At 34.5% G+C, this 25,748-nt stretch overlaps 1 protein-coding gene across 1 annotated transcript; it reads right to left on the reverse strand.

Annotated features, from left to right (window-relative positions):
• Window positions 1–2,078: 2,078 nt before the first annotated feature.
• LOC142606355 (serine carboxypeptidase-like) lies at window positions 2,079–8,088 on the reverse strand. The gene is made up of 9 exons (XM_075777720.1): window positions 7,778–8,088; window positions 7,482–7,650; window positions 3,695–3,814; window positions 3,406–3,549; window positions 3,176–3,326; window positions 2,908–2,996; window positions 2,538–2,796; window positions 2,297–2,430; window positions 2,079–2,213 (listed from the first exon to the last, which is right to left on the reverse strand). Exons 1-9 carry the CDS (start codon window positions 8,086–8,088, stop codon window positions 2,079–2,081), a joined length of 1,512 nt encoding a protein of 503 aa, XP_075633835.1.
• Between the last annotated feature and the right edge of the window lie 17,660 nt (window positions 8,089–25,748).

Raw genomic sequence — 25,748 nt, forward strand, 5'->3', positions numbered from 1 at the left:
ATCATATGTCATTCAAAACTTTCTTATATCTTTATATTAGATGTGAATTTAAAAAATTTAACTGTTGGATTGCATTTTCTTTATATTCTTAACACACAATTAAATATTGTTTGAATAGGATGTTATTTATTATACAATCAATAAATTTTTATTTTATGCATAATTTAATACCATAAAAACTTGAAATTTAAACATTTGATTGACAACATAACTATTGATCTTTGATCTTTTTGAAATTTTGGAAGCATGAAAGATATAATAAAAAATGCAACTGTTAGATTTTCAAAATTTATATCCAATATAATGATATAAGAAGAGCTTGTAGGGTTTCTCCCCAAATTAAACTAGTATGGAGAGAAACATTTCCCCTCTCACTAGGACTTCTATGTTACCTAAGGTTGAAGGATTCTTTCATTTCTTCTTATACTTGGGAGGACTGGTTTAGATGCCTTGTCTCAGTGTTAGAGGGATTTAAGAAAAACAAATGCTAAAAAAGAAGAAGCAAGATAACAAAGTTTCTCTCCAAACTTTTTTTGAGAGAAACTCTTTAAACTTCTCATATATCTTATTTTTGGGTATGAAATTTGAAACTCTAATTATTAAATTTCATGTTTCTTATATGCTTAACATGTATATCAAATTTCACTCAAATTGGATGTTATTTACTATTTGATTAATAAACTTATTTTTATACATAATTTTAGATCACAAAAATTTAAAATTTTAACATTTGTTTGATGAGCAATTGATCTTTGATCTTCTTGAAACTTTGTGAGCATGAATGATATAATAAAATCATATAATTTAACGGTTAGATTTTCAAAATTTACATTCAATATAAAAATATATGAAAAGTTTGAAAGGTTTTCTCCAACTAGTTTGGAGAGAAACTTTGTTCAAGCAAGATTTACTCGATGGCTATTTCTCACAGGATTCTAGACTGGGATTGTTGATGAGTTTGTAATCAAATTTATTTCTAATGTATGAGACCTCATCTTTGGGATGTAAATCATAACGAGATACAAATATATATGATAAAACTACAATTTTCTCTCCTCTAATGAAATCTAGTCTTTGTACAAATTAAAATCAAAGACCATAATTCATATTCAATTGAGAACTTGTAAAAATTGAGAACTTGCATTTTTTATAAGGCAAAAATGTCTTATTCTTTTTGTTCCTCCGATCTTATTATTGTGACCAATGTTTTGTGTTAATTTTCTGCATTTGTTTTAATTGTGTTAAATTTCTGGTTTTGTATTCTTTGGGTTTTGAAAATTTGGGTGCTTCTTGTTTCGGTTGCAAAGTTTTTTGTTCAAAATACCGATCTGGAATCAAGGGCTTTCTCTTGGCATTATCTATTATTTGTCTAATAATTTTGATCAATTGTGACTGAACTTCTGCTATAATGTTACAGACTCTCTGTGTCTTCCAATAACACCAGAATTTCCAAGCTTTTATTTTATAGCCACGTAATGATCTCACAAATCAATCAATCGTTCTTGTTGAGGATGACAGTTATCAATGTTGTGCAAACTGCGCCCATTATGTCATAACTCATAACTATGAAATATGAATACAACAGTATCTATAGCACAAATTAATGCATTATTTATAGTATATGATGATTAACGTGTGTATTAAAGATACTTAGTATTCTAAAAAAAATGCAAAATAATCTTTATGCTCCATTCTAGCAATAAAATGTTTTGAGGAGTTGAAAACAAAAACCTTGAAGTCACAGGACGACAAACATATCATGACTAGTCCTCCCCTGACACCATTCTTGAAATCCATAAATATAGGTACATGCTCAAAGAGAGTATGCCAGGTTCATTTTTTATTTTATAAATTTTATATGTAGTGTAAGGATTTTTATTAAGAAAAAAGCCAACCAAACACATTGGAAACGTGTTACAGTAGCATAAATCAAGAACCCAGATTACAACGATCAATAAGATCGGGTACAAGAACAAGAGGGCATAACTAAACTCTAATTAAGGAGAGAACAGAAAAAGAAAGACTTAGGGTAGGTTTGACATAAGCTTTTAGCTTTTATTTGTAACTTTTTAAAAACTTTATTTTTTCCCGCCATTTCTCACATTACTATCCTTTGCCTCAGACTTGGTTAATTTCCCTTTCATCCACCTTCTCAGCATCTGTAGTGAAACGTTAGGCTGATCCGCTGGAACCAAATGACCAGCATCATGGACCTATGTGTTGTGACATGGAACCAAGTTTGGCAAATCAGGACACAAAGTCAGAGAGAGAGAGAGAGAGAGAGAGAGAGAGAGACCTTGAGGAAATTGAGAGGCCCATGGCTCTTTAGCAATCCTGCTACTGCACCATCAACTACAAATGGAACAGTTGGGGATGCCCCATACTGTTTCTGTCCTGACCATTCCATGGCTTGAACCCACCTTGAATTCCCTGCCGAGAGAGAAAGGAATCAATAAGATATACTAAGAAAAAAAAACTCTAAATTCTTTGAGGTGTTTAATTCAAGTTCCAACTTCTGTTGAGCCAAAGAGGCTTACCCAGCCAATTGCATATGGGGTCATACTCCCCAGCATACACAAGCACCTTGATTCCATCCTCCAGAAGAGCAGGAATACCTACTTCAAGATTCCTCATCCAGTCATTCTGCGTGGCATCATATACCTCACTACTACATGAAACGAATTCTCTGTCCCCAACCCCTAGCGCATCCCTAACTGACTCCTTGTTCAGGAATGTCTCAATGTTCGATAAATCATAACACAGGTCTCCAATGCATTTCTTTCTAATGTCATAGTACCGCAAATCAAATTTATAACAAGTTTTTCATCAAAGTCGAAACTACCATTTTTCTTCATAATGTAATGCCTTCATAATAACTACAAAATGATAGTTGTTTTAATTTCTTACATTTATACCAGGGTTCAGTGTTACAATCTGATCGAGTATCGCTGTGCAAGTGTAAAATGAAGTATTACAAGCATTTCCGCCGTTAGTGCCTGACAATGCAGTTCCGTATGATTGATCAATTGGATAATGATAGAGTAGTTGCAAACTAATTAATCTGCTTCTAGATCTTAAAAGTTGCAGAAATCAGTAATCTTTGAGAATCATATGATTGTATCTATAAGGCAATAAGAATGAAAAGTAATTTGAAATTAAGAATTAGAAAAATTACCACACTTTTTTGCTTCCTGTTCACATTGTGTAACGTTCAAGTTAAGATTATTGTAATCAGTATAATTAATTAAATTCATTTCCAGAGCATAGTCAGTGTATGCATTGTACTGGATTTCAGGATTGGTTAGCCCATTTCCAATAGCAAATCCCTGTTGAGGCATATGAGTTAATTAAATATCTGATAAAGTGGGACTAAAGCAAATAACTCTGATTAAATCTAAGAGCTACCTTCAATTTTATATGAATGCCTTCCTTTGCTTTGTTTCCTTGGTTAATGCGGGTAGCAAATGCGGGAATGTGGTGCCCAGCATACGATTCCCCTGTTATGTAGAAGTCATTTATAGCAAATTGAGGATGCTCCTTGAAAAATGCCTGAAATAATTTAGAAAAGTTTGTGAATCTTAACCTCAGAATCCTATCCTGACAAATTCCAATCACATGTAACCAAGCAAGAATGCATGATTCCTATTTCTTTTTTCATGGAAACACACAAATGCACATGGGAAAGAAAGCATACCTGCAAAAAGTCATACAAGTCATTGCTAACACCTTCTTCATCATGGCAAATATCACTCTCATCAGTAGTGTAGCTGAATCCCGTTCCAACAGGCTGGTCCACGTACAGAAGGTTTGATGCCTGACAAAAGACAGTAAAGGTTTTATTGATTAGTAGGTGGTAAAAAGATATCGTGTAGCTTGAAAAGTTTGTAAATCAGGAAAGGTTTAACACAACGTTCTGCCATGTACAAAGTTGACTGTATAGATGTTCAGCATGTTCATTATTTTTATCATAGTTCTGCTATTAACATGTAGTATCAACTAGCAATTGCTAATGGCCTCTACCTAGGCTAATTTGCATGTGATCCTCTCTCTTTAATCTATACTATTATTTAAGGGGCTTCCCTTGTTTGGATTCTTAATTTTCATAGTTCTAAAATACCCCTATATCATATACTTACAAGTTTTTAACTAACAAAGATAAATATGTAAAATATAATTTTTTTACTTTAATAACCCACAAACTCACGTACACTTTGGCAGTTTACAACCCAATAACATCTACTCTTATTCTTCAAATTAAACAAATTCAATCTCAATGGTAAGTCCTCTTCTTTCTTCTTCTTCTATTTTCAGATTTGGGTTCTAAACAATTCAACATAATTTACACAATTTAAATGGCTTTTCAAGTTCTATCTTCTGCATCTCTAATCTAAATTGCAAGTTGTTCTTTCTTTTCTTCATCATTGACTATTGTTTGAGTTCTTACCTTCCATGGCTACCAATGATTTAGAATTTGAGTTGTACTTACTTGTGGGTGAATGAGATTTTTATAGGGATTCAATGGTATTTGACTATTGCTTATTACCGTGATTGACTTCAATATCACATGCCTCAAAATCTTTTTTTTTCCCCTTATATTTTCCTTCTTCATTTTTGTTCCTTTGCACCAACGTGCATCTGTTTTTCTTTTTCTTTTCTTTTTTCCTTATCTTTTCCTTCTTCTTTTTTTTTTTTTTTTTTTGTGTGGATATTTTCAAACTTTTCAATTTTAAGTTTTAATTGACACAAACTCTTTTTTTTTTTTTTTGAAGTTGTCTATACGTATAATAAAGCCCAAAAGGAATCACTTTGGCATAAAACTCTATTTGAGTGTTTGTTGTATACCTTTGTCATTTGTATCTACGTGTATTAGTTTTTTTTTTTTTTTGCTTATCTTTTCCTTTTGTATGTGGATATTTTCAAACTTTTCAGTCAAACACAAACTCTTTTTAAAGATTTTGAATCTAGAAGTTTATCAATAACGAATTGATGTTTATCACTTTGTTTTAAATTCAATTATTTTTGTTTGCTTGCAAAAAAAATTTTCAATTGTTTTTGTTTGAGATTTTTTTTTTATTTAAAAATCGTGATTTTGAGAGGAGAATTTTTTCTTTCTTTCTTTTCTTCAAAGTAACCCAACATACTTATCTAAATTTTTTTTTAAAAAAAAAGAGTAATCGAACAATTAAGAGTATTTGAGTTTAAAAATAAATAAATAAATAAATAAATAAAGAAGGACCAAGAAGTAACCGAATTCAAATAGAAAATATACTTATCTATGTGTATCAGATTTTTTTTTTTTTTTTGACTTATATTTTCCTTTTGTGTGTGGATATTTTCAAACTTTTCACTCAAACACAAACTCTTTTTAAAGGATTTGAATTTGAGAAGTTTATCAATAACAAATTGATGTTTATCACTTTGTTTAAATTCAATTATTTTTGTTTGAGATTTAAAAAAATCGAGATTTTGAGAGGAGAATTTTTTTTTGACATTTTTTTCTTTCTTTTCTTTAAAGTAACCCAACATACTTCCCTAAATGGTTCAAAAAAAAAAAAACGTACTTCCCCAAAAAAAAAGTAACCAAACAATTAAGAGTATTTGAGTTTAACAAAATAAAAAACAAAATAAAATGAAAAATAAAAGAAAGGAAGGACCAAGAAGTAACCGAATTCAAATAGAAAATATACTTTTCAAATAGGGAAGAAGAGATTTAGAAGAAGAAAAAAAATGTGAGAATTGAAATTTTAAAGGAATAGCAATTTCAAAAAAAAACAGCAATTTTTAAAAAAATAGAGGGAGAGATAAAAGAGGTTGAAATTTAGGATTTGATGAAAAAAAGAATAGTTTAGTTTTATGTGGGAGTTAATGATATATTTTTACTGAATTATTCTCAAGTTTTGTTTGTGTTTGAATTTCTATATAAAAATAAAAAGGGAAAACTTTTGAAAATATGTTAGTGAGAGTTTGTGTTTGAATTGCTATTAGAAAAAGCACAAAATTTAAGTATCAAATTTTGTGATGGGAAAATATAGTAATCCAAAATTATAATGGATGCAAATTATTAACATATTTCCAAAAAAATAGAAGAGCCTCTGAGCACGCGCGTGAGCGCGTGCTTAGAGGCAAGTATATATATATAAAAAAATTCTTGTGGAGGCCAAGGAGATTTAGAGCAAGTTGGGCCTAGGCCGGAATTTAAAAGGGTCCACCCAGATGTTCAAATGGATTATGTGGGCTCAAATAGATAGAGGGAAAAGGTCATCTGAAGACGCATTTGGTTTGAGGAGGAAATCGAGGAAAGAATAGACCAACGCGGTTGAAGAGCAGTTATACCAAGTCTAACGTGTTGGTCCAAGAAAGGTAACAATAATTAGCCCGAACAAGAATTAGAGGAAGCTTCCTGATGAAGCAACTGTCCCTTCCATATTAAATCCTTTGCAACAACTAAGCATGTTGCATTAATGGCTGAATGACACCTGAACAGTGCCACAAAAACCTATTACCTGGTTATGACAATCTCAAAAGAATGAGAGGAAAGGGATGGGACAAGTATCTTGCATGAAGAATCATCCACCCCAAGGTGGACGGCCATGGTTGACTCATTAGAACTGTCAATAGGAAGAGATCTCCCTTGTACAGGGATCAGGAAAAAAAAAAGAACACTTTTAGTATTGAGAATGAGAATATCCTAATCCTATATTTTCATCTAAGTGTAAACATTCCATGGGGTAATTCCGAGGAAGAAGTAATAAGATCCAAGTCTTAACATATTTTACAAATTTTACTTATGGTACTATATCTTCAATTCTCTGTGGGGAAATACTGACTTAGACTCAACTATTGGCTCTATAAACCTATCTCTACAAATTAATTGTTTCGGATATAAACCCAACCCATCAACCAAGGTCTTCGGATTTTAGCCCCCCCGACCCCCAACACACACATATATAATTGGCCTATAATTTCTTTTTTAAAAGAGGAACAATTCAATTTTTTTTAGAATAATCCTTTTGGGATAGTTTTTCTTCACCATAGTACATGTTGACTTATAAAACTATTCACGTATATTATTTAAATAAGTCATATGACTCATTAATTAAGTCATGTGACAAAAAGTACACATGTATGATTTTATCAATTATCATACTTTCACCTGATTTGTTGGGAGGTAAACTTTTTTTCTATCCTTTTGCTGCTTGGAATTTGTTTTAACTAAAATAATAGTGTTAGGTACTTAATACTTTAGAGTTAGAGATCATTTCTTTCTTTTTTCCTCCCACTATGGCCTGAATTCTTAAAAAACATTTCAATAATATTGTAGTTTACTTCCGAAAAATCTATCAAGGAACATTTCAGGGTATGAGTCTAAGAGATTTTTGTAACTTGTAAGGAGATTATGCAAAATGCAGATACTATTTTACGCTGCAATAGAAAATACTAGCTGCTTTTCTAGCTTAATGAATTATATGGTCAATGTATACCATGTCCCAGCCATAGTCATTCCATACTAGAGACAAGTTGCTTGCAATGTGGAAAGGACCATTTTCATAGAACAGTGCCAATTCACTGCTACACCCTGGCCCTCCAGTCAACCATATGACAACAGGGTCTTTCTTGTTGTTCCTTGATTCGAAGAACAAATAAAACAACCTACATATATTAAACACGTAAATAACTCTACGAAATCATTAAAAAAATTACAAATCGCAGTATAATAACAATCAAACCACTTAAAAGCCAAGGAATTGATTTATATGGTCAACATTTTGAGGCCTACCTTGCTGCTTTGGAATGTGGAAGACTACAATAACCAGCATGGTGACCAAGATCTTCAACAGAAAGGCCAGAATAATTCAGAGAAGGAAAACTAAACGATTTTTCTACAATCTTTGGGGCAACAAATGAAGGGTCATGTGTGGCAATGTTAATGGAGTCTTTAGGGAATAAGTTGAGGCTTTTTATGAGCTTTTCTGCTTGCTGTCTTGGAGAGAAGTGAAGGTGGCTGTTTGCATATGTTGCACATGAGAATGGTGAAGTGAGAAGAAGCAAGAGAAAAGAGAGAGAGATTTGAATGAAAGTTGGTGCCATTGTATTTTGTAATGTATCAAAAGAAAGAAAGGTGGGGATTTATAGTGTTTAATATGAACAAACGTGGCGGAGAAGGCCATGTTAAGCAAATCATAATAAATGTTTAATACTATATATAGTGTACAACCAGCAACAGATGTATCTTAGTGAGAACCTCATGGAGTGTCTTTTCCTATGGGCAAAGATAATAAATTTATACTAGAGTAGAATATATATATATATATATATATATATATATATATATATATATAGGGTTGAGTTCAAATTATACTTGGTGTAACTTTAAGCAATGTTACACCATCCAATAACTTGTTAATGAATTTATATTTTAAAAATTCCACTGTTAGATTTCATATTCTATATGTTCTAAACATGCACGACAATTTTCATACCAATTAGATATTATTTATCATTCGATTCATAAACTCATATTTTCTACATTATTTTAAACTACGAAAACTCGAATTTATGCAATTGATAGATGGCATGACTATTGATTTTTGATCACCTTAAAATTTTGCAAGCATGGAGAATATACAAAGATAATGTAATCTAACGGTAGATTTATCAAAATTTGCATCCAATTAAAAAATATTGAATGGTGTAACGTTACTTAAAGTTACACTAAGTGTAACTTGAACCCAACTCTCTCTCTCTCTCTCTCTCTCTCTCTCTCTCTCTCTCTCTCTATATATATATATATATATACACAATATTATTGTGAGCAAATGCCATAGGTTGAAACTTTCTAAAGAAAGTTCTACGTACAAACTTAATAATAATAAATTTAACCACCACGCAACCTTGGTGCAATAGTTATTCCACAAGTATAAATGCTTCTGGGGTGTGGTGGTCAAAAGCCGGATTTCAAGTTTTCAAAAGGGAGGCTAGAGTAGAAATTCTATCTTGTATAATAATAATAATAATAATAATAATAATAATAATAAATTTATATATATCTAAAAACTGAAGCGAAGTATTTATTGTTTCTATGCTCATATTGCGCTACCTCATTCACCATATCATTGCCTGTAGAATCAATATTCTTTTTCTTATTTAAATTTTATTCCTAAATTTTGTTGACAATATTAGAATATATAAATATTTTTTTGAAAATATATTAAATATATAAATAGATTGACTTTACACATTCATCTTGAACAGTTTTAACTTTATATATAACTTTGCATTTATAAATTCATCTACTTTAAAGATGTTTATAACTAAGCAATAAAGTCAATGAAGAGTTTAAAACCAAAAACAATGTCTATACATATCTATCCCTACAATTATGGTGGCCACTATCCTCATATGAGTAAGACTCACTATGGGGAGTTCTTGACCTTCGCCTATAGCTATCCTCCTCATTCTCATTCTCACCAAAAGAAGAGTCAGAGATGGACTAAATCTGCCTTCGTCGTTCGTGACGTAACTGTCTCCTCAAATTGTCAAATTCCAGCTACATGGCCCTAGCATTCTCTTCATGGGAGATTCTGCTTCCACCTCGTGATTGACTCTTGGTCGTTTGGGTGGTATGTGCACTTCCCTCCCGATATCCACATTGTTCAATAGTATGAACATCATCCTGACGCTGAGACCCCTCTAGACTCTACTTAGTGTGGACCTGAATTTGCCATAAACAGACTTTAGACTCACTAAAAATCCAAAACTTCCCACAGACGGCGCCAATTGTAAGGACGTAATTCGAGTCTCTGCCCAACAAGAAGAAGGACGTTGGCCCAAGGAACCCAATGCAATGAATTTATAGAGTGTGGGCTAATAATCTTGATTCTAATGAGCTTAAACGGTAATGGCAATGGCCCAAGATCACAAAATAATATACATGAACAAGTTTATAAGATGAAATTTATCATCGGACTCAAGCCGAGAATCAAGTGTTTATATTTCTTCTTTCTTAAAGATCTTTTACCAAAATTCCCTCCCTTTTGTTACAGGCTCTCTCTCTCTCTTATAGTCCCTTCTCCTTTCCTCTAGATTCAGATTGCTCCCCTTGATACTTGTCCCATATGCCTCTTTTGGAAGTCCTTAGGTAATAGCTGTAAGGCTAAAAATCACTGTTCATGTATCACTTCTTCATAAATGCGGCCAAAAACTTAAGTATAGAACATTCAATGCAGTGGTAGCAGCTTTCTCTAAGATCTTTTCTTTACCCCTCTTGCCCTCTGTGCCCCTTTTAAACATATGTCTATACCCAAGGCCTTCTAAAATATAATTCTAGTTAACATGACATACCACTTGATCCTCACTGCACCCAGCCGAGGAGGTAGTCTTCCTCGGATTATTTACATTCACCTCATTTGCCACATTTGCTTCTGGGGCTGTAAGTTTGATATCGTTATTACCATTAACCCGTCCTCGAACAAGCAAACGTCCTTGGCTCAAGCCTATGGCCCAAAAACGTATCTTGGGCCTTTTGTCCCTACAATATATATATATATATATATATATATATATATATATATATATATATATATATATATCTGTGTGTGTATTATTTATATAGTCAAATTCAAATCACAATCTATATATGTTTAAACTCTCAATAAGATTTGTTTCCTAAACATTAGATTAGAAAAATCAAAAATATTTTTGCTACAATTAATATAAAAGACCATTAAAAAGTACCATAATTACCTATTAAAAACTATCATATTAAATTTCATAAAGAAAAAAATTACCTACCATAATTTTCAAATTTCATACGTAGAAAACTAAAAAAAATAAAAACAAATTTTTTTAAATTTTGGCGTGGTTAACCACAAGCTTACTTAAAAGGTGAGATAAAAAAAGTGACTATAATCAAGTAATCTAATTTGGGAAAAAAAAAAAAAAAAGAAGTCAGCTTGTTTGATTAAAGTCACTTTCTATCTCCCTTAAGGAAATAAGCTAGAAAATACAATAAATTACACATTGTTAAAGAAAGATTCCAATTGATAAAGGATAATACTGTTTGCTTCAAACTCGTAGGAAGTCAAAATCCAAAATATACACATTGTATCTGTTTCAAACTCTCACGAGTCACCACCGCACACCCTTGGTGCGATGGTCACTCCACAAATATAAGTGCTTGTGGGGTGTAGGGGGCAAAAGCCAGGGTTCAAGTCTTCAGGAGGAAGTTTCAAACACATATACACTTAGATTATGCTAGAGTAGAATTCTATCTTGTATAAAAAAAATATAAAAAAAAAAAAAAATTTCTCACGAGTCTTGATTCCACTGTGTGATAATTAAGTTTAGATTATATCCTATATTTAAATGCCCTATTAGATTATTTCCACAATTAAAATAATAGACCATTAATTACTACCACAATTTCCTATTAATTTACTACCATTTTAAATTTAATATTAGACAAAATATAAAATATTATTAATAACTATCATAATTATTGAATTCAATATTTGAATATATTTAAAACTAAATACATTTTACTTTTGGTTGATTTTATAATATTTTTCCCCATAAACATGTTCTCACAATATTGTGTCATTATTATATATATATATATATATATATATATATATATATATATATATATATATATATATATATATATATATATATATATATATTATTTATATAGTCAAATTCAAATCACATTCTATGTTTAAACTCTCCATAAGATTTGTTTGCTAAAAATTAGATTAAAAAAACTCAAAAATATTCTTGCCACAGTTAACATAAAAGACCATTAAAAAGTACCATATATAATTACCTATTAAAAATTATCATATTAAATTTCATATAAAAAAATATTTATAACTACCATAATTATCTTTTTTATATATATAATAACTACCATAATTATCACATTTCATATGTAGAAATCCGAAAAAAAAAATCATATTTTTTAAAACTTTGTCAAGGTCAACTACTAGTGTATTTAAAAGGTGATATAAAAAAGGTAACTTTAATCAAGTAATCTAATTTAAAAATAATAATAATAATAAGTCAACTTGTTTGATTAAATTCACTTTCTATCTCCCTTAAGGAAATAAGCTAGCAAATACAATAAATTACAAATTTTTAAATAAAGATTTCAATTGATAAAGGATAACACTGTTTGCTTCAAACTTTTTTTTTTTTTTTTTTTTGAGAAACTTGTTTGCTTCAAACTAATTAATAGGGAAGTCAACATCTAAAATATACACACTGTATCCGCTTCAAACTCTCATGAGTCATGATTCGACCATGTGATAATTTTGTTTAAATTATATGCTATGTTTAAACACTATTAGATTATTACCACAATTAAAATAATAAACTGTTAATAACTACCATAATTACCTATTAATGACTAGCGTATCGAATTTAATATTAGACAAAAAAAAATTATTATTGACTATGGCAATAATAGAATTCAATATTTGGGTATATATAAAACCAAAGACATTTGACTTTTGGTTAATCTTAAAATATTTTGCCACATAAATTTTCAGGTCTCCCAATATAAGTGATGATACAGTCACAAATGTAAGATCGCAATTTGTACATAAGCCCAACAAGAGAAAGGGTATAGGCTCAAAGAGTCCAATACAATAAATTTATAGAGAGTGGGTTAGAAATCTTGTTTCTAATGAGCTTACACGGTAATAACAATGGCCCAAGATAATAAAATGACAAGGATGAATGAATTTATATGATGAAACTTATCCTCGAACTCAAGCCGAGGACTAGGTTCTTATCTTTCTCCTCTCTTAAAGATTAATTACAAATATCTAGTCTACAGTGTTTTCTCTTTCTATCTTTCGATCCCTCCCTTCTCCGGGACCTCCCTCCTTCTTATACTTCCTCTTTTCCTCATTTCTTACTCTCCACGTGTAGATTTAGATTGCTTCCCTTGATACTTGTCCCATCAACCTCTTCGTAAAGTCTTTAGATAATAGTTGTAAGAGTGAAAATCACTATTTAGGTATCACTTCCTCATTAATGCGGCCAGAGACTTAGGCGTAGAGCATTCAATGCGGCGGTAACAGCTTTCTCTGAGATATTTCCCAACTGTCCCTGCTCTCTGTGCCCCCATGAAACATATCTTCACCCACAAGACCTCCTAAAAGATCCTTCTAGTCAATATGACGTACCACCTGACCCTTACCCGACTTATCCGAGGAGATACCCCTCCTCGGATTACTTCCATTAACCTCTTTTGCAACAGCTTGCTCATGGGCCTTTAAGTTTAACGTCACTATTACTATCAATCCGTCCTCGGACAGGTTAACATCCTCGAACACAACCCATGGCCCAAAAACGTAAATTGGGCCTTTTATCTCCCCAATAGCCCCTCAAAACTCCATTTTTCTCTCCCATCCGAGGAGAGAATTTGGGTTTTGATCTAACGTAACAACTTCCACACACGTCTCCAATTTCTACACGTGAGAATGTCGTTTTCCCCTATAACTGTTTTTGACGCTTTGAAGCCTGTGATAGCCCATTAAATGCTCCAGGCAACACCTGTCCTCCATGTTCAACGGTGTGATACAAATCAAACGGTCAGAATTTCTCCTTGAATTTTGAGCGGGATAACTCCCACTCAATCCCACCTCTCATATAAAACGTCTAGGAGATCACAATTCTCCCATTATTTCACAAACCAACTAGCCCTTAAGAATCCCTAACTTTCCTAAATCTCAAGAAGTTTCTGAAGAGTCATCTGTTCTTTCTCTCGTAAGTTTTCACGCTACTAGGTTCTTTTTCTCCTCGACCTCTTAATCTTTTCCCCCTTTTTCAAAATCTTCATTTTTATTTTGTTTAAATGGGTAAATTTAAAGACCTAGTAGACACTCCTATTGGTATGGAGGGCTTTCGAGCCAAATACTACATCCCCTCGGGAGATGGCTTGAGGTATTGTGCCCCAGATCAGATACTTACCCATAGAAAGGAAGGGGAAGTCGTCATTCCCATAATCACATTCATAGAGGGAGGAATGATGTTTCCCATGGGAAGCGTAACCCAAGACTACTTGTATAACCATAGGTTGTGTCTGCACCAATGTGCACCTAATGTATTTAGAATCTTAGGTAGTGTCGACGCTCTAAATGAGCAGATGGGTTTGAGACTCACATGGCACGATATTGTCCATATGTATGAGTGTCACTCACTTGCTGACTCGGGGTATTACCTCAAGTTTAGGTCTAGCGTCGTTAGGCTTGTATCATGTCTTCCCAAATCTAACAAAGGCATGAAGGACAACTGCCTAATCACCTCAGGGGAGTGGCACGACAGTCTTCACTGCTCAGTCAAGGAGGGAGCACCAAGTGTGACTCCATAGGGTTAAGCCCCTTGGCACGGGGTTTAGTTCTTTTAGCTTTATCATTCATACTTTTGTTGTATATTAGTTTCCTTTTGGTGGAGGATTTTATTAGTCTGACCATGATTTGCTTCTCGGATGTTTTTGCAAACAAGCAACATGTAGCACCCCGCTTAAGCTTAACCAACATCCAAGACCTCAACAGAGTTCTAAGGTCCGAGGTGTTTGTAAGTGAAAACGGGCAGCTGAAGGCAATCCATCTCATCTTGGGCTTTGAACCATTATCAACCACCTTCCAAGTCGTAGGCAATGCAATCATAGCGGGTGACCATTAGCGCTGAAGAATAGACATCTCTAAAGCAGGATTTCTTGCCTCATAAGATTTGTCTAAAGAACCTCCTCTCCTCCTTCTCACACGCCCAATAACAGCAGTCCCCCCTCTTGTACATCCCGAAGTAGCAGCTTCCAGGGAGGAATCTACCTCCTTACGCTTGTCTCTCTAGGAAGAAATAGACCAATTCCAACTCGAGAAAGAAAAAGAGGAGCAAATCAATCCAATCGACCTCTCAAACTCCAAAAATGAACCAAATAGATCAAGAGCCCATTTTCCTCCTTTGATAATCATCGAGGTAGATAATGAGACTGAGGAAGAATAAATGGCTTTGAATCCAAGGAAGGGTTTGAAGGATTTGATGGCTGCTAGGCAGAAAGGGTCATCATCCAAAGAGGCCCATAAATCCCAATTGTCCCCCACTCTTCCTCCTCACCCTTCTCCTCCTACAACCACCACTAGCCGACTTCCCATGGTAGATTTAAAGAAGAATAGGAAGGAGCAAGGCGTAGAGGAAAGTGAGCTGGTCCTTCAAAAAGGGGCCAAGCAACAAAAGATAGCCAAGGACAAGCAGGTTGTTCCTGCAAATAATAGGGAAGAGACAATTGCACCCGAGGGACGTCAACAACACATTTAGGCCCCCCAGCTGGAATTGGATGGGGCTACTATCCCATTGAATGCATCAATAAGGGAATTCCAGAGAGGGCATTCGGCCTACCTCGTCGAAGCTCTAGAGCAACCCCTCCTCTTACCTAAAGACATGGACGCCCTGAAGCGTATGAGGCAGTCAGACCTCTTCATGTCGCTGAAGAGGGACCTTGCTATGGATAGTTTGTTCCATCATATTAAGTATATAAATGCTAAGACACACACACACACACACACACACACACATATATATGGAAGCTCTACTATTCTTATGCAGGTCGTTTAGGAAGTTTTTATTACTGAGGAGTGGATCAAGGACGCTAGGAAAGAGACCAATGCTCAGATCTAAGCCCACATTGAGACCGTCAAAGCCCTGAGGGCCGCGAAGGAAGAAAAACAAGAATTGGCTGATAAACTTGTTGCCGAGGAGAGGGCACGAAAGAGCGCTGAATCTGGTATAGAGGGTGCTCAGAGACATACTAAAGATCAACGTAAATAGCTGCATCTTAAAGAGATAGATCTGGCCACTCAAAAGCAGCTAGTTCTGGACCTCCAAGCCAATCTAAAGAAGGCCAAAGCCACCGCTCAGGTAGCTGAGGAAGCTACTGAGGCCGCTCAGCAAGCATCCTACAACCGCAAAGTAGAAGAAACCGAGGTTCAGTTAGCTAAGGAGCTGGCCGAGGTATGCAAAGATTACTGCAAGGAAACTTGGGAGAAAGCCCTTGACCTTGCAGGGGTCCCTGCTTCTTCGGAGTGGAGGTAGCCTAGGAGTGTATACGACCCTCCCAACATCCGTGAAATCCCAATTGTCTCTACAATTTCCCCTGCACTTACTCAAGAATCCTCTAAACAACTTTCTGTTGCACAAGGCCTTCCTCCTCCCCCTAAGCTTTCCAAAGAATCTAGCCAAGCTGGCATTCAAGGCCAAAAGGAGGGAGAGGATAATGATAAGAGTAAGGGCAAGGGGGTCAAGCCTCCCTTAAAAACCAAGGAGGCTACCAAGGCCAAAGATGCAGCGGCCAAAGTGAAGGAGGTAGAGGCCAAATCCAAAGAGGTTGGGTCCCAGGGCAAGGATGTTGTTACCTCTCAGCCAAGCAAAAAAGAAGACCTTCCTCCTCCAACCAAAGCCTAGCTCCTAGGGTTTTATTTCTTTCGCGGCCATTTTTCCCTTTCTTTTGTAATTTTATCTTTATACCTTTTCCTTGAGGATGGCATTTTGCCCCTGTATGTAATGGGATTTTTTGTAAGCAAATTGCTCCTCCACGAGGCTTAAATTAATGAGAATTGCAAGTACTTTGTTCATGGTGTTTGTTTATGCTTGTACTATTCCCTTGTGTAATTTTTGTTTTCCTTAGCATTCATTTAGTAGGATAGTGAGACACGCCCCATGTTAATATCTACATAAAAAAATAATAGTAAAACAAACATCTCTAAATCCATAATTTCAATAAAACACACTTTCAACTCAATGATCCATACATCATCCACATCATTTCCTCTAAGCCTAAAGACTTTGAGGATGTAATCAAATATTGACTAGACAACATATATATATATATATATATATATATATATATATATATATATATATATATATATATATAAAGTGCTTACAAATGCTTTAAATGATGCTCATGAACTCCAGATTACCCAAATCAGTATGGTCCGAGAAGCAAAATGTAACCAAAATCAATTTCCACACTTAGAAAAATAATAGAATATATCAATTTTTCTCAAGGCATGTATTTTTAGGATCCAGGAAAAGCCAAAGTTCTGTTTGATTCTTAGATATATAATTAAAGATATCAATTTTTCAAGGTATGTGGTCTGAGGAGCCAGGCATAGCCAAGGTTCTGTTTGATTCTTAGAGAAATAATGGAAGATATCAATTTTCCCAAGGTATGTGGTCTGAGGAGTCAGGCATAACCAAGGTTCTGTTTGATTCTTAGAGAAATAGTGGAAGATATCAATTTTTCCAAGATATGTGGTCCGAGGAGCTAGGCATAGCTAAGGTTTTGTTTGATTCTTAAAGAAAATAAATATAACGCGTAAAGTAATAGGCTATATATAACTGGAAAAACTTTCATTAATAATAATACCTTCGTAGGTTATTTACATTCCAAGGATGTGGTACAATAATTTCATCCAGATCTTCAAGATAATAAGCCCATATTCTAGCTACTAAGGTGATGCAATATGACCCTTTCCAGTTTGGCCCTAATTTTCCCCAAGCTGGATTTTTTGCAGTACCCAAAACTTTTCTCAACACCAAATCCCCTGGCGCCAGTGGTCTTCGCTTCACGTTCGAGTCATAACCCTGTGTAAGCTTGTGCTGATAGTATGCTAGCTGAATCATAGCATTTTCCCTTTATTCTTCAACCAAGTCTAGACTTTTCTCTAACAATTCGTCATTGTTGCTCAGACTAAAGAGCTCGTCCTCAACGTTGGGAAACCTGTCTCGAGAGAAATTACTGCCTCGGCCCCATAAGTCATTGAAAAAGGGGTCTCTCTTATGGACCTATGTGGTGTAGTCCTATAGGTCCAAAAGACATATAGCAGCTCTTCCACCCATCTCCCTTAGCATCATCCAACCTCTTCGTAAGCCCATTAACTATTACCTTATTAACAGCCTTGACCTGTCCATTCCCTTGCAGATAAGCCGGAGTGGAATATCTGTTTGTAATACGCAAATCGTAGCAATATCTTCTAAAGGCCTTACTATCAAACTGAACGCCATTATTTGAGATAAGGGTATAAGGAATTCCGAATTGGGTGACAACATTTTTCTAAACAAATCTTCTTGCGTCTAGATCCCTGATATTTTTTAATGGCTCGGCTTCAACCCATTTAGTAAAGTAATCTGTGCCGACCAACATAAATCTCCTTTTCCTTGCTGCCTTGGGGAAGGGTCCTACAATGTCCAAGCCCCATTAAGCGAAAGGCCAAGGACTGGATAGAGGATCAAGAACTCCTCCTAGTTGATGAATGTTAGGAGCAAACCTCTGATATTGGTCACACTTTTTTACATACTCTAGTGCTTCCTTCTATATATTAGGCCACCAATATCCTTGAGTAAGGGCTCTATAAAACAAGGATCTTCCCCCTATATGACTTCCACAAATCCCCTCATGCAATTCTTCTAGAAGCAGCTTTGTTGCTCCAAGATGCATACACAGCAGGTATGGTCCAGAAAAAGAGCGCTTGTACAACTTTTGATCCCCTGATAGCCAAAACCGAGGAGCCTTCTTACGTATTTTGTTAGCCTCAAATTTTTCCTCAGGTAAGATATTCTCTTCAAGATACAGCACAACAGGGTCCATCCAACTAGGTCCCACTTTGATCTGATGAACACAAACTACATCTACATTCATGTTAGTAGGCGTATGCAAATCTTCCACTAAAATAACCCAAGGTAAATCTATGTCGAGGATGTTGCTAGGGTGGCTAGAGAGTCGGCATAAGTGTTCCTGTTTCTTGAGATTTGCACTAAAGTGAAAGATTCAAAATTTGATTGCAAATGTCTAACCTAACTTAAATATTCCTGCATCCTCGGATCTCTAGCTTCTAGCTCCCCTTCCACCTGGCCTATAACCAACCTTAAGTCTTAGAACATTTCCACGTTCTTCCCTCCCATTTTTTGAACCATGGTCATCCCTATTAGCAAAGCTTTATACTCGGCTTCATTATTTGCGGCCAAAAAACCCATTCTCAAGGACTTTTCAATGATGATCTTATCTGGAGATATTATAACTAGCCCCACTCTAGATCCTCTTTGATTTACTGCACCATCCATGTACACCTTCCACAATAAAGATTCCTTCAAGGAGATCATGCCAACTAATTTTTCATCCATGTTTGATCTCTTCGTATGTTCTTCTAATGAGGGCTCAGCCAACTCAGCCACCAAGTCAGCAAGGACCTGGCCTTTCACAGAGGTGCATGGCATGTACTTTATATCAAAAGCCCCCAGAATTGTTCTCCACTTGGCAATCCTTCCCGTATAATTAGCGCTCCGAAGTAGAGACCTAAGCGGGAGTTGGGTTAGGACCACAACTGTGTGAGACTGGAAGTAATGGGGAAGCTTTCACATGGCATGTACCACTGCCAAAATAGCTTTTCCCAGTGGTAAGTAGTGGATCTCAACTTTGTGCAATGACTTACTTACATAATAGACTGGCCTCTGAACACCGTTGTCAACCCTTATTAGTACCAAACTGACAGCATGGGAAACTACAATGATATCAGCAAATAATACCTCATCTACCTCAGGTCTAGACATAATAGGTGGCCAAGAAAGATATTCTTTAAGCTATTGAAAAGCCAAAGCACACTCCTCAGTCCATTCAAATCCCTTCCATTTATTCAGCAACTGGAAGAAAGGTCTGCATCTGTGCGTGGACCGAGAAATAAATTGATTCAAAGCAGCCATCAATCTTGTTAATCTCTGAACTTCTTTAGGATTACAAGGTGGCTACAAGCTGTTAATTGCTTTAACTTGATCAGGATTAACTTCAATTCCACAATGTGTAACCATGAAGCCCAGAAACTTATCGGATCCCATGCCAAAATAGCATTTGGAAGCATTTAGGCGCAACTTATACTTCCTTAGTGTCTCAAAGATGTTTTCAAGATTCCCAATATGCTCGGACTCCACCTTACTCTTTACCACCATGTGATCTACATAAACTTTAATGCTTTTTCCTAACTACAACTTGAACATCTTGATCATCATCCTCTAGTAAGTAGCCCCTGCATTCTTCAAACCGAAAGGCATTACCTTATAATGATAGTTTCCTGTAGGAGTGACAAAGGTTGTTTTCTCTTGATCATCCAAAGCCAAAGGTATTTGGTAATAACCTTGAAAAGCATCTAAAAAACTCATCCGAAGATGCCCAACCGTGGCATCCACCAACTGATCAATGCAAGGCATGGGGAAAGGATCTTTGGGACACACTTTATTTAAATCAATAAAGTCTACACATACCCGGCACTTGCCATTCTTCTTTTTAACCACCACCGTATTGGCCAACCAATCAGGATAAAATACCTATTTGATAGCTCCTGCATGCTTGAGCTTAATTACTTCTTCTTTAACAGCTTCAGAATGTTCCTTAGATGATCGCTGAGGTGATTGTTTCCTTGGTACCACAGTGGGGTTAACATTCAAATGATGACAAATGAAGCTTGGGTTAACCCCAGGGGCCTTATAAGCAATCCAAGCAAAAAAGTCAAGGTTTCCTTTAAGGAACTTCATCAATTCCTCCTTTTCCTGAGGAGGCAACTAAGCGCCAACTTGAAAATACTTCTTTTTATCCTTACCTATAGAAACTCGTTCTAAAGCTTCACATTCCACTTCTACGAATAGACCCCCTGACAACATCGGCTCCTTTAATTACTACAAACCATGCTCATTTGATATCGAGGACCCACCCTCAGCCTGATGTCTAACTGCAGCCACCATACACTGCCTTGTTGTAGACTAGCTTCTGATAAACTCTCCAACCTGGTCCCCAGATGGATATTTCACCTTTAAATGCAAAGTGGAAGGGATAGCCCCCATGGCATGAAGCTAGGGTCTCACCACAATGGTTGTGTATGGAGAATACGCATCCACCACTATGAAGTTAACCTCTACAACTTCTGACCCCGTTTGTACTGGTAACCTGACTTGCCCCATTGGTATAACCATCTTCCTATCGAAACCTACTAGAGGTGAATCATAACTAGTCAAATCCTCCGGTTTAAACCCTAACCCTTTATACAAATCAGGGTACATAATTTCCGCCCCACTACCCTGATCCACCATCACATGCCTCACGCCGTATCCCTTATTCTGAGTGTGACCACCAGAGCATCATCGTGTGGTTGTATAGTTCCAAACTTATCCTTCTCTAAGAAGCTCAATGCCAGTTGTAGTGCAACCCTCGCTCTCTTTGGCTCATGATTAGAGTTCTCGGGTAGTGGCCGAGCTGCAGTCATTATACGAGAGGGGCACAAATCTGTCCTCCCAATAGCTACAAAAATGACATTAATGGTACCCAATGGAGGCCTTGAAGAGGTATTCCCATAAGAAAATCATAATAACATTCTATTAAAAAAAAATCATAATAAATGTCTAATATTAATTACCAAAACCTACAAAGTATTTACAATTCTTAAATTAATAAAGCAAAACTCCCAAAAGTTTTATATATACACACACTTACAACTAATATAAACTACAAAGATATAATTAAACAAAGACCATGATATGAGGAAGAAACATCACGCTTCAAATTCGAGTAGCAATATGACTTTCTCAATCTTACTTAGTCATAGTAATAACAATATTGATAATTTAAAACAATATCAAAATTATAACACCTAATTCTATTATCTTTTATGTTGAATCCAAACAAATAATTAATTGAAATTAATCCAAAGAAATAATTAATCAACCAAAAATTATAGCTTTAATTAAGAAAATAAAAAGTCACATGAACCCAAATAAAAATTCTCAATAAAGCAAAAGCATATAAGGTGAAGAATTAAGATCAACCTACTAAGACGCAAATACCAAAAACCCCAAGACTTAAAACTTCCAAATTTTATAGAATCCCCAAATTCAACTTCAAAACCAAACAAAACCCTTCAAATTCAAAAAAATTATATATAATATACAAAATAAAAATTTACCATTCATTGGGCTAGCTAGAAGACATAGATTGCAGCTTTGATTTTTCTCCAAAAAAAAAAATAGAGATGCTTCATCTGCCATATACAATATAAAATAATTATTAGAAATTTTAACGCAAAAACCAAACTCACAAAAACAATGTCAATATAAATATGGGGATTAACCCAAATACTCAAGAAAATCAATTCTAAACATAACAAAAGAATAAGTTAGAAAGAAATCTCAAGCACATATGAAAGCAAATAAAAAAGAAAGAACCTTACCTTGCCAAGTTAAGTTTAGGGTTTTGAGGTGGTAATTGCTAGGTTTTGAGGAAGGGAGATAGTCCTAGTCTTACTCTTTTTTTTCTCATCACTAACGTTTTTTTTTTTTTAACGTGAGTCTCTCTTCCTTTTTTTTTTTTTTTTTTTTATTTCTAAAGTGAAGTTAAGTTTAGGGTTTTAAGGTGGTAATTGCTAGGGTTCTGAGGAAGGAAGAGAGAGTCCTAATAGGAGTCTCTCTCTCTCTCTTTTTCTTAATTCTAAAGTTTTATTTTTTTTACGTGAGTCTTTTTTTTTTTTTTTTGAAATCTAAAATGAGTCCCTTTTTTTTTAAAAAAATTCTAACGTGAGGTCTAATTAAAAATATATATAATTATTTTTTTAATCCTAATTCTAATGTAGGTCTCTCAAAAAGTTAAAGACTTCGGTTTTATATTATATATAAATAATGATAATGATGTGCCAAGTTCTAGAGATGTCAACAAAAAGTTAAAAGTTTCGATTATATATATATATATATATATATATATATATATATATATATATATATATATATATATATATACAAGATATGTTGTAATATATATACCAAAAGGTGTCTATTGAAAGATCATAACCATTCAAATTAGATATACCAAAAGGTGCCTATTGAAAAGTCATAACCCTTCATATTGGATATATATCTTAAATGTGCATATTGAATAAACGAAAAATGTGTCTATTAAAAGTGTCTATTGACCGAAAATGTGCCTATTAAACGAAAATATGCATATTGAATGAAAATGTGTCTATTGACTGAAAATGAGTCTGTTAGAGCATCAACATTCATTTATCCCAATTCTATCCTATTTTACCATCCAAAAAGCTACTTTATCAATTATACAATACCATTTTTCAATACACCCAACATCCAAACTTCTATTTTTCTATTCTACTCATTAAAATAATATATCTTCTCAATAAAATATATTTTTTTCCCAATTTTATCGTCCACACTACCTTCTGGAATCCTCCATTGCTTCACTGTTCACCTTCTTCCAAAGTCCTCATCCATATCAACCCAACTCCTCCACACAACTCCTCCATCATCCATATCAACTGAGATCGGCGAAACTAAAAAGAAAAAAAAAACCATCATGCCGATCACATCGCCACAACAACCACAACGCCGATCACATATACCAGCAAACCCAAAAAAAAAAAAAAAACCATTGACACCCACACCACCCACCGATCTCTACCACTCCAATCTCGCCACCCATCGATCTCCACCACGTCAATCTCCACCGTTGTCAACACCTACGCTGATCTTGTCAAAACCCACACCGATATTCACAGTTCTCAGTCACACCACCCACCTCCGCTGAGCAAAATCCAGCCAAATCAAAATCAAAAATCAAAATCCAAAATGAAACCCATCCGTTCTCACCAAACCCAAACCCATCTATTCTCACCGACAGCTATGGCGAGAGAGAGAGCGTCGCCAAAAACCCATGAACAAACCCACGACCTCCACGCCTCCCCCACAGAAGTTGTCGAGCCTCCACGCCGTTGCCTCCATGCCGTTGAAGAGGAGAGAGCAGGAAGAAGAGAAAGTAGAAGAAGAGAGAGCAGGAAGAAGAAAGCGTAGAAAGAAAGAGAGAGCAAGAAAATGAAAATAATGATCTGAGAGAGGAGAGAGAAGACCTAAATCAATTAAAATATATTTTTTTTGTTTTTACCATTGAGCTACAGTGTGATTCTACATTTAGAATCACACTGTAGCTCAATTGTATTTTTTTTTGCCATAGTTGTATTTTACATCTTTCGTTGGAGTGGTCTTTTGGGCTCAAAATTGTAAAATGGGCTTACATTTGGGATATCCCCTCTTCACTGCGGATGCTCCTAAACGGTCATAATCTTTTGGTTATAATTAGTAATTCATATGTATTTGGTAACTTCTTCTCTTTCATTTTTTTTTAAAAACACAAAAAACTTGTGCAATTTTTCCAAAATTGCTATTTGTAAGTCTTTTTTTTTTCATTTTTTTTTTGGTTAAATGCTGAAAAGGTCCAAGAATCAAGACACACCAATAGTAATAACAATAATACTAAACAATTTCTTTACATTCCTTACGACTACTATTCTTCTTAGATTTCTCATTATCTTCCCTACTCTTGTCTTTCGCAACATTTTATTTGAAAATGACAGTAGGACCTGCAGAATAAGTAATTTGAAGTTATTAATATGAAAAGAAAATAATGTAGAATATCCAATATGACTCAACCTATTTTATAATTTTAAAAAAAAAAAAATCAGAGACACTGAAGAGTACATGAGGGTGGGTAAGTAGTTGGTTAAAAAAAGTTTTTGTTTTTTGTGAGATAAGAGATAGAACTTTATTGAAAATATACCCTGTTCAACCACAACCCAAACAGGGGAAAGACTACCAACATTATAAACAAAAGAACCCAGTCAAGCATAAGTTTTTTTTTTTTTTTTTTGAAAAAACTTAGTTTAGCTGAATTTTGGTGTTCTGTTGTGAAAAGGTTTCTAAATTCCTATACTTTTCAAATTTCCCAAGTTGATTCCATTTTTTCCTTCTTTTTTCTTCTTTTTTTTTTTTTTTTTTCCTTCTCCACAGTTTATTAATTCTCTAATCTTTATCTCTTTGTTTTTTTTTTTTTACTCCTATTTTGAATTGTTCCCATCCACACATTTAGTGTTTTTTTACTTTCCCAATGCCTTATCTTTTATTTTCCCAATCCAACACAACTACATCTTCTCCCTTCTCTCTCTTGCTCATTAATCTGCTTCTCTCCCTCTTCTCAGTCTCACTCACAGAAACAATAAAAATGACGTGCTTTTCACAACAACAACAACAACAACAACAAAAAAATCTTGCAGAAGCATTGGGCCGGTATTGTGCATCTATCTTTCCTTTTCTTTTTTTTTGTCAAAAGATTTTGCAAAAACAGTCATCTCAACGTTTGACAAATTTCATGGAATTTGAAGCTTTAGCAATGGTGATAAGGTGCTATAAGCCTGTAAAATACTTTTTTTTTAAAATATATATATATAAAATAAACTCCTCCCTTTTTTATTTTTTCTTGTGTAAATACACTTTTGGTCCCTACATTTTACATTTTTTCTATTTTAGTTCCTACATTTTATTTTATTTTATTTTTACTACTTTTAGTCCCCTAAACCAATTAACGCGTGACATTTAAGTCCTTACCGTCAGCTAACTAACGGAAAAAACTGAAGTGGAAGACAAAACACCTCATGTGACGTGGCGCTAATGTGGCATTGATGTGGCAATTAAAATATTACTAAAAAATATTATTTGGCATTTTTATATGCTAGGTCAACATTTTAATTTTTTTTTTATAAAAAGCCATGTTAGACAATTTAAACCAAAAAAGAAAATATATTAAAAAACAGAACTTAATTTTTTTTTTTCCTTTCATTATTTTTTCGTAAGAGCTGAAGTTGTTC

Source organism: Castanea sativa, chromosome 8, assembly GCF_040712315.1.
Source record: "Castanea sativa cultivar Marrone di Chiusa Pesio chromosome 8, ASM4071231v1".
Classification (NCBI taxonomy): domain Eukaryota; kingdom Viridiplantae; phylum Streptophyta; class Magnoliopsida; order Fagales; family Fagaceae; genus Castanea; species Castanea sativa.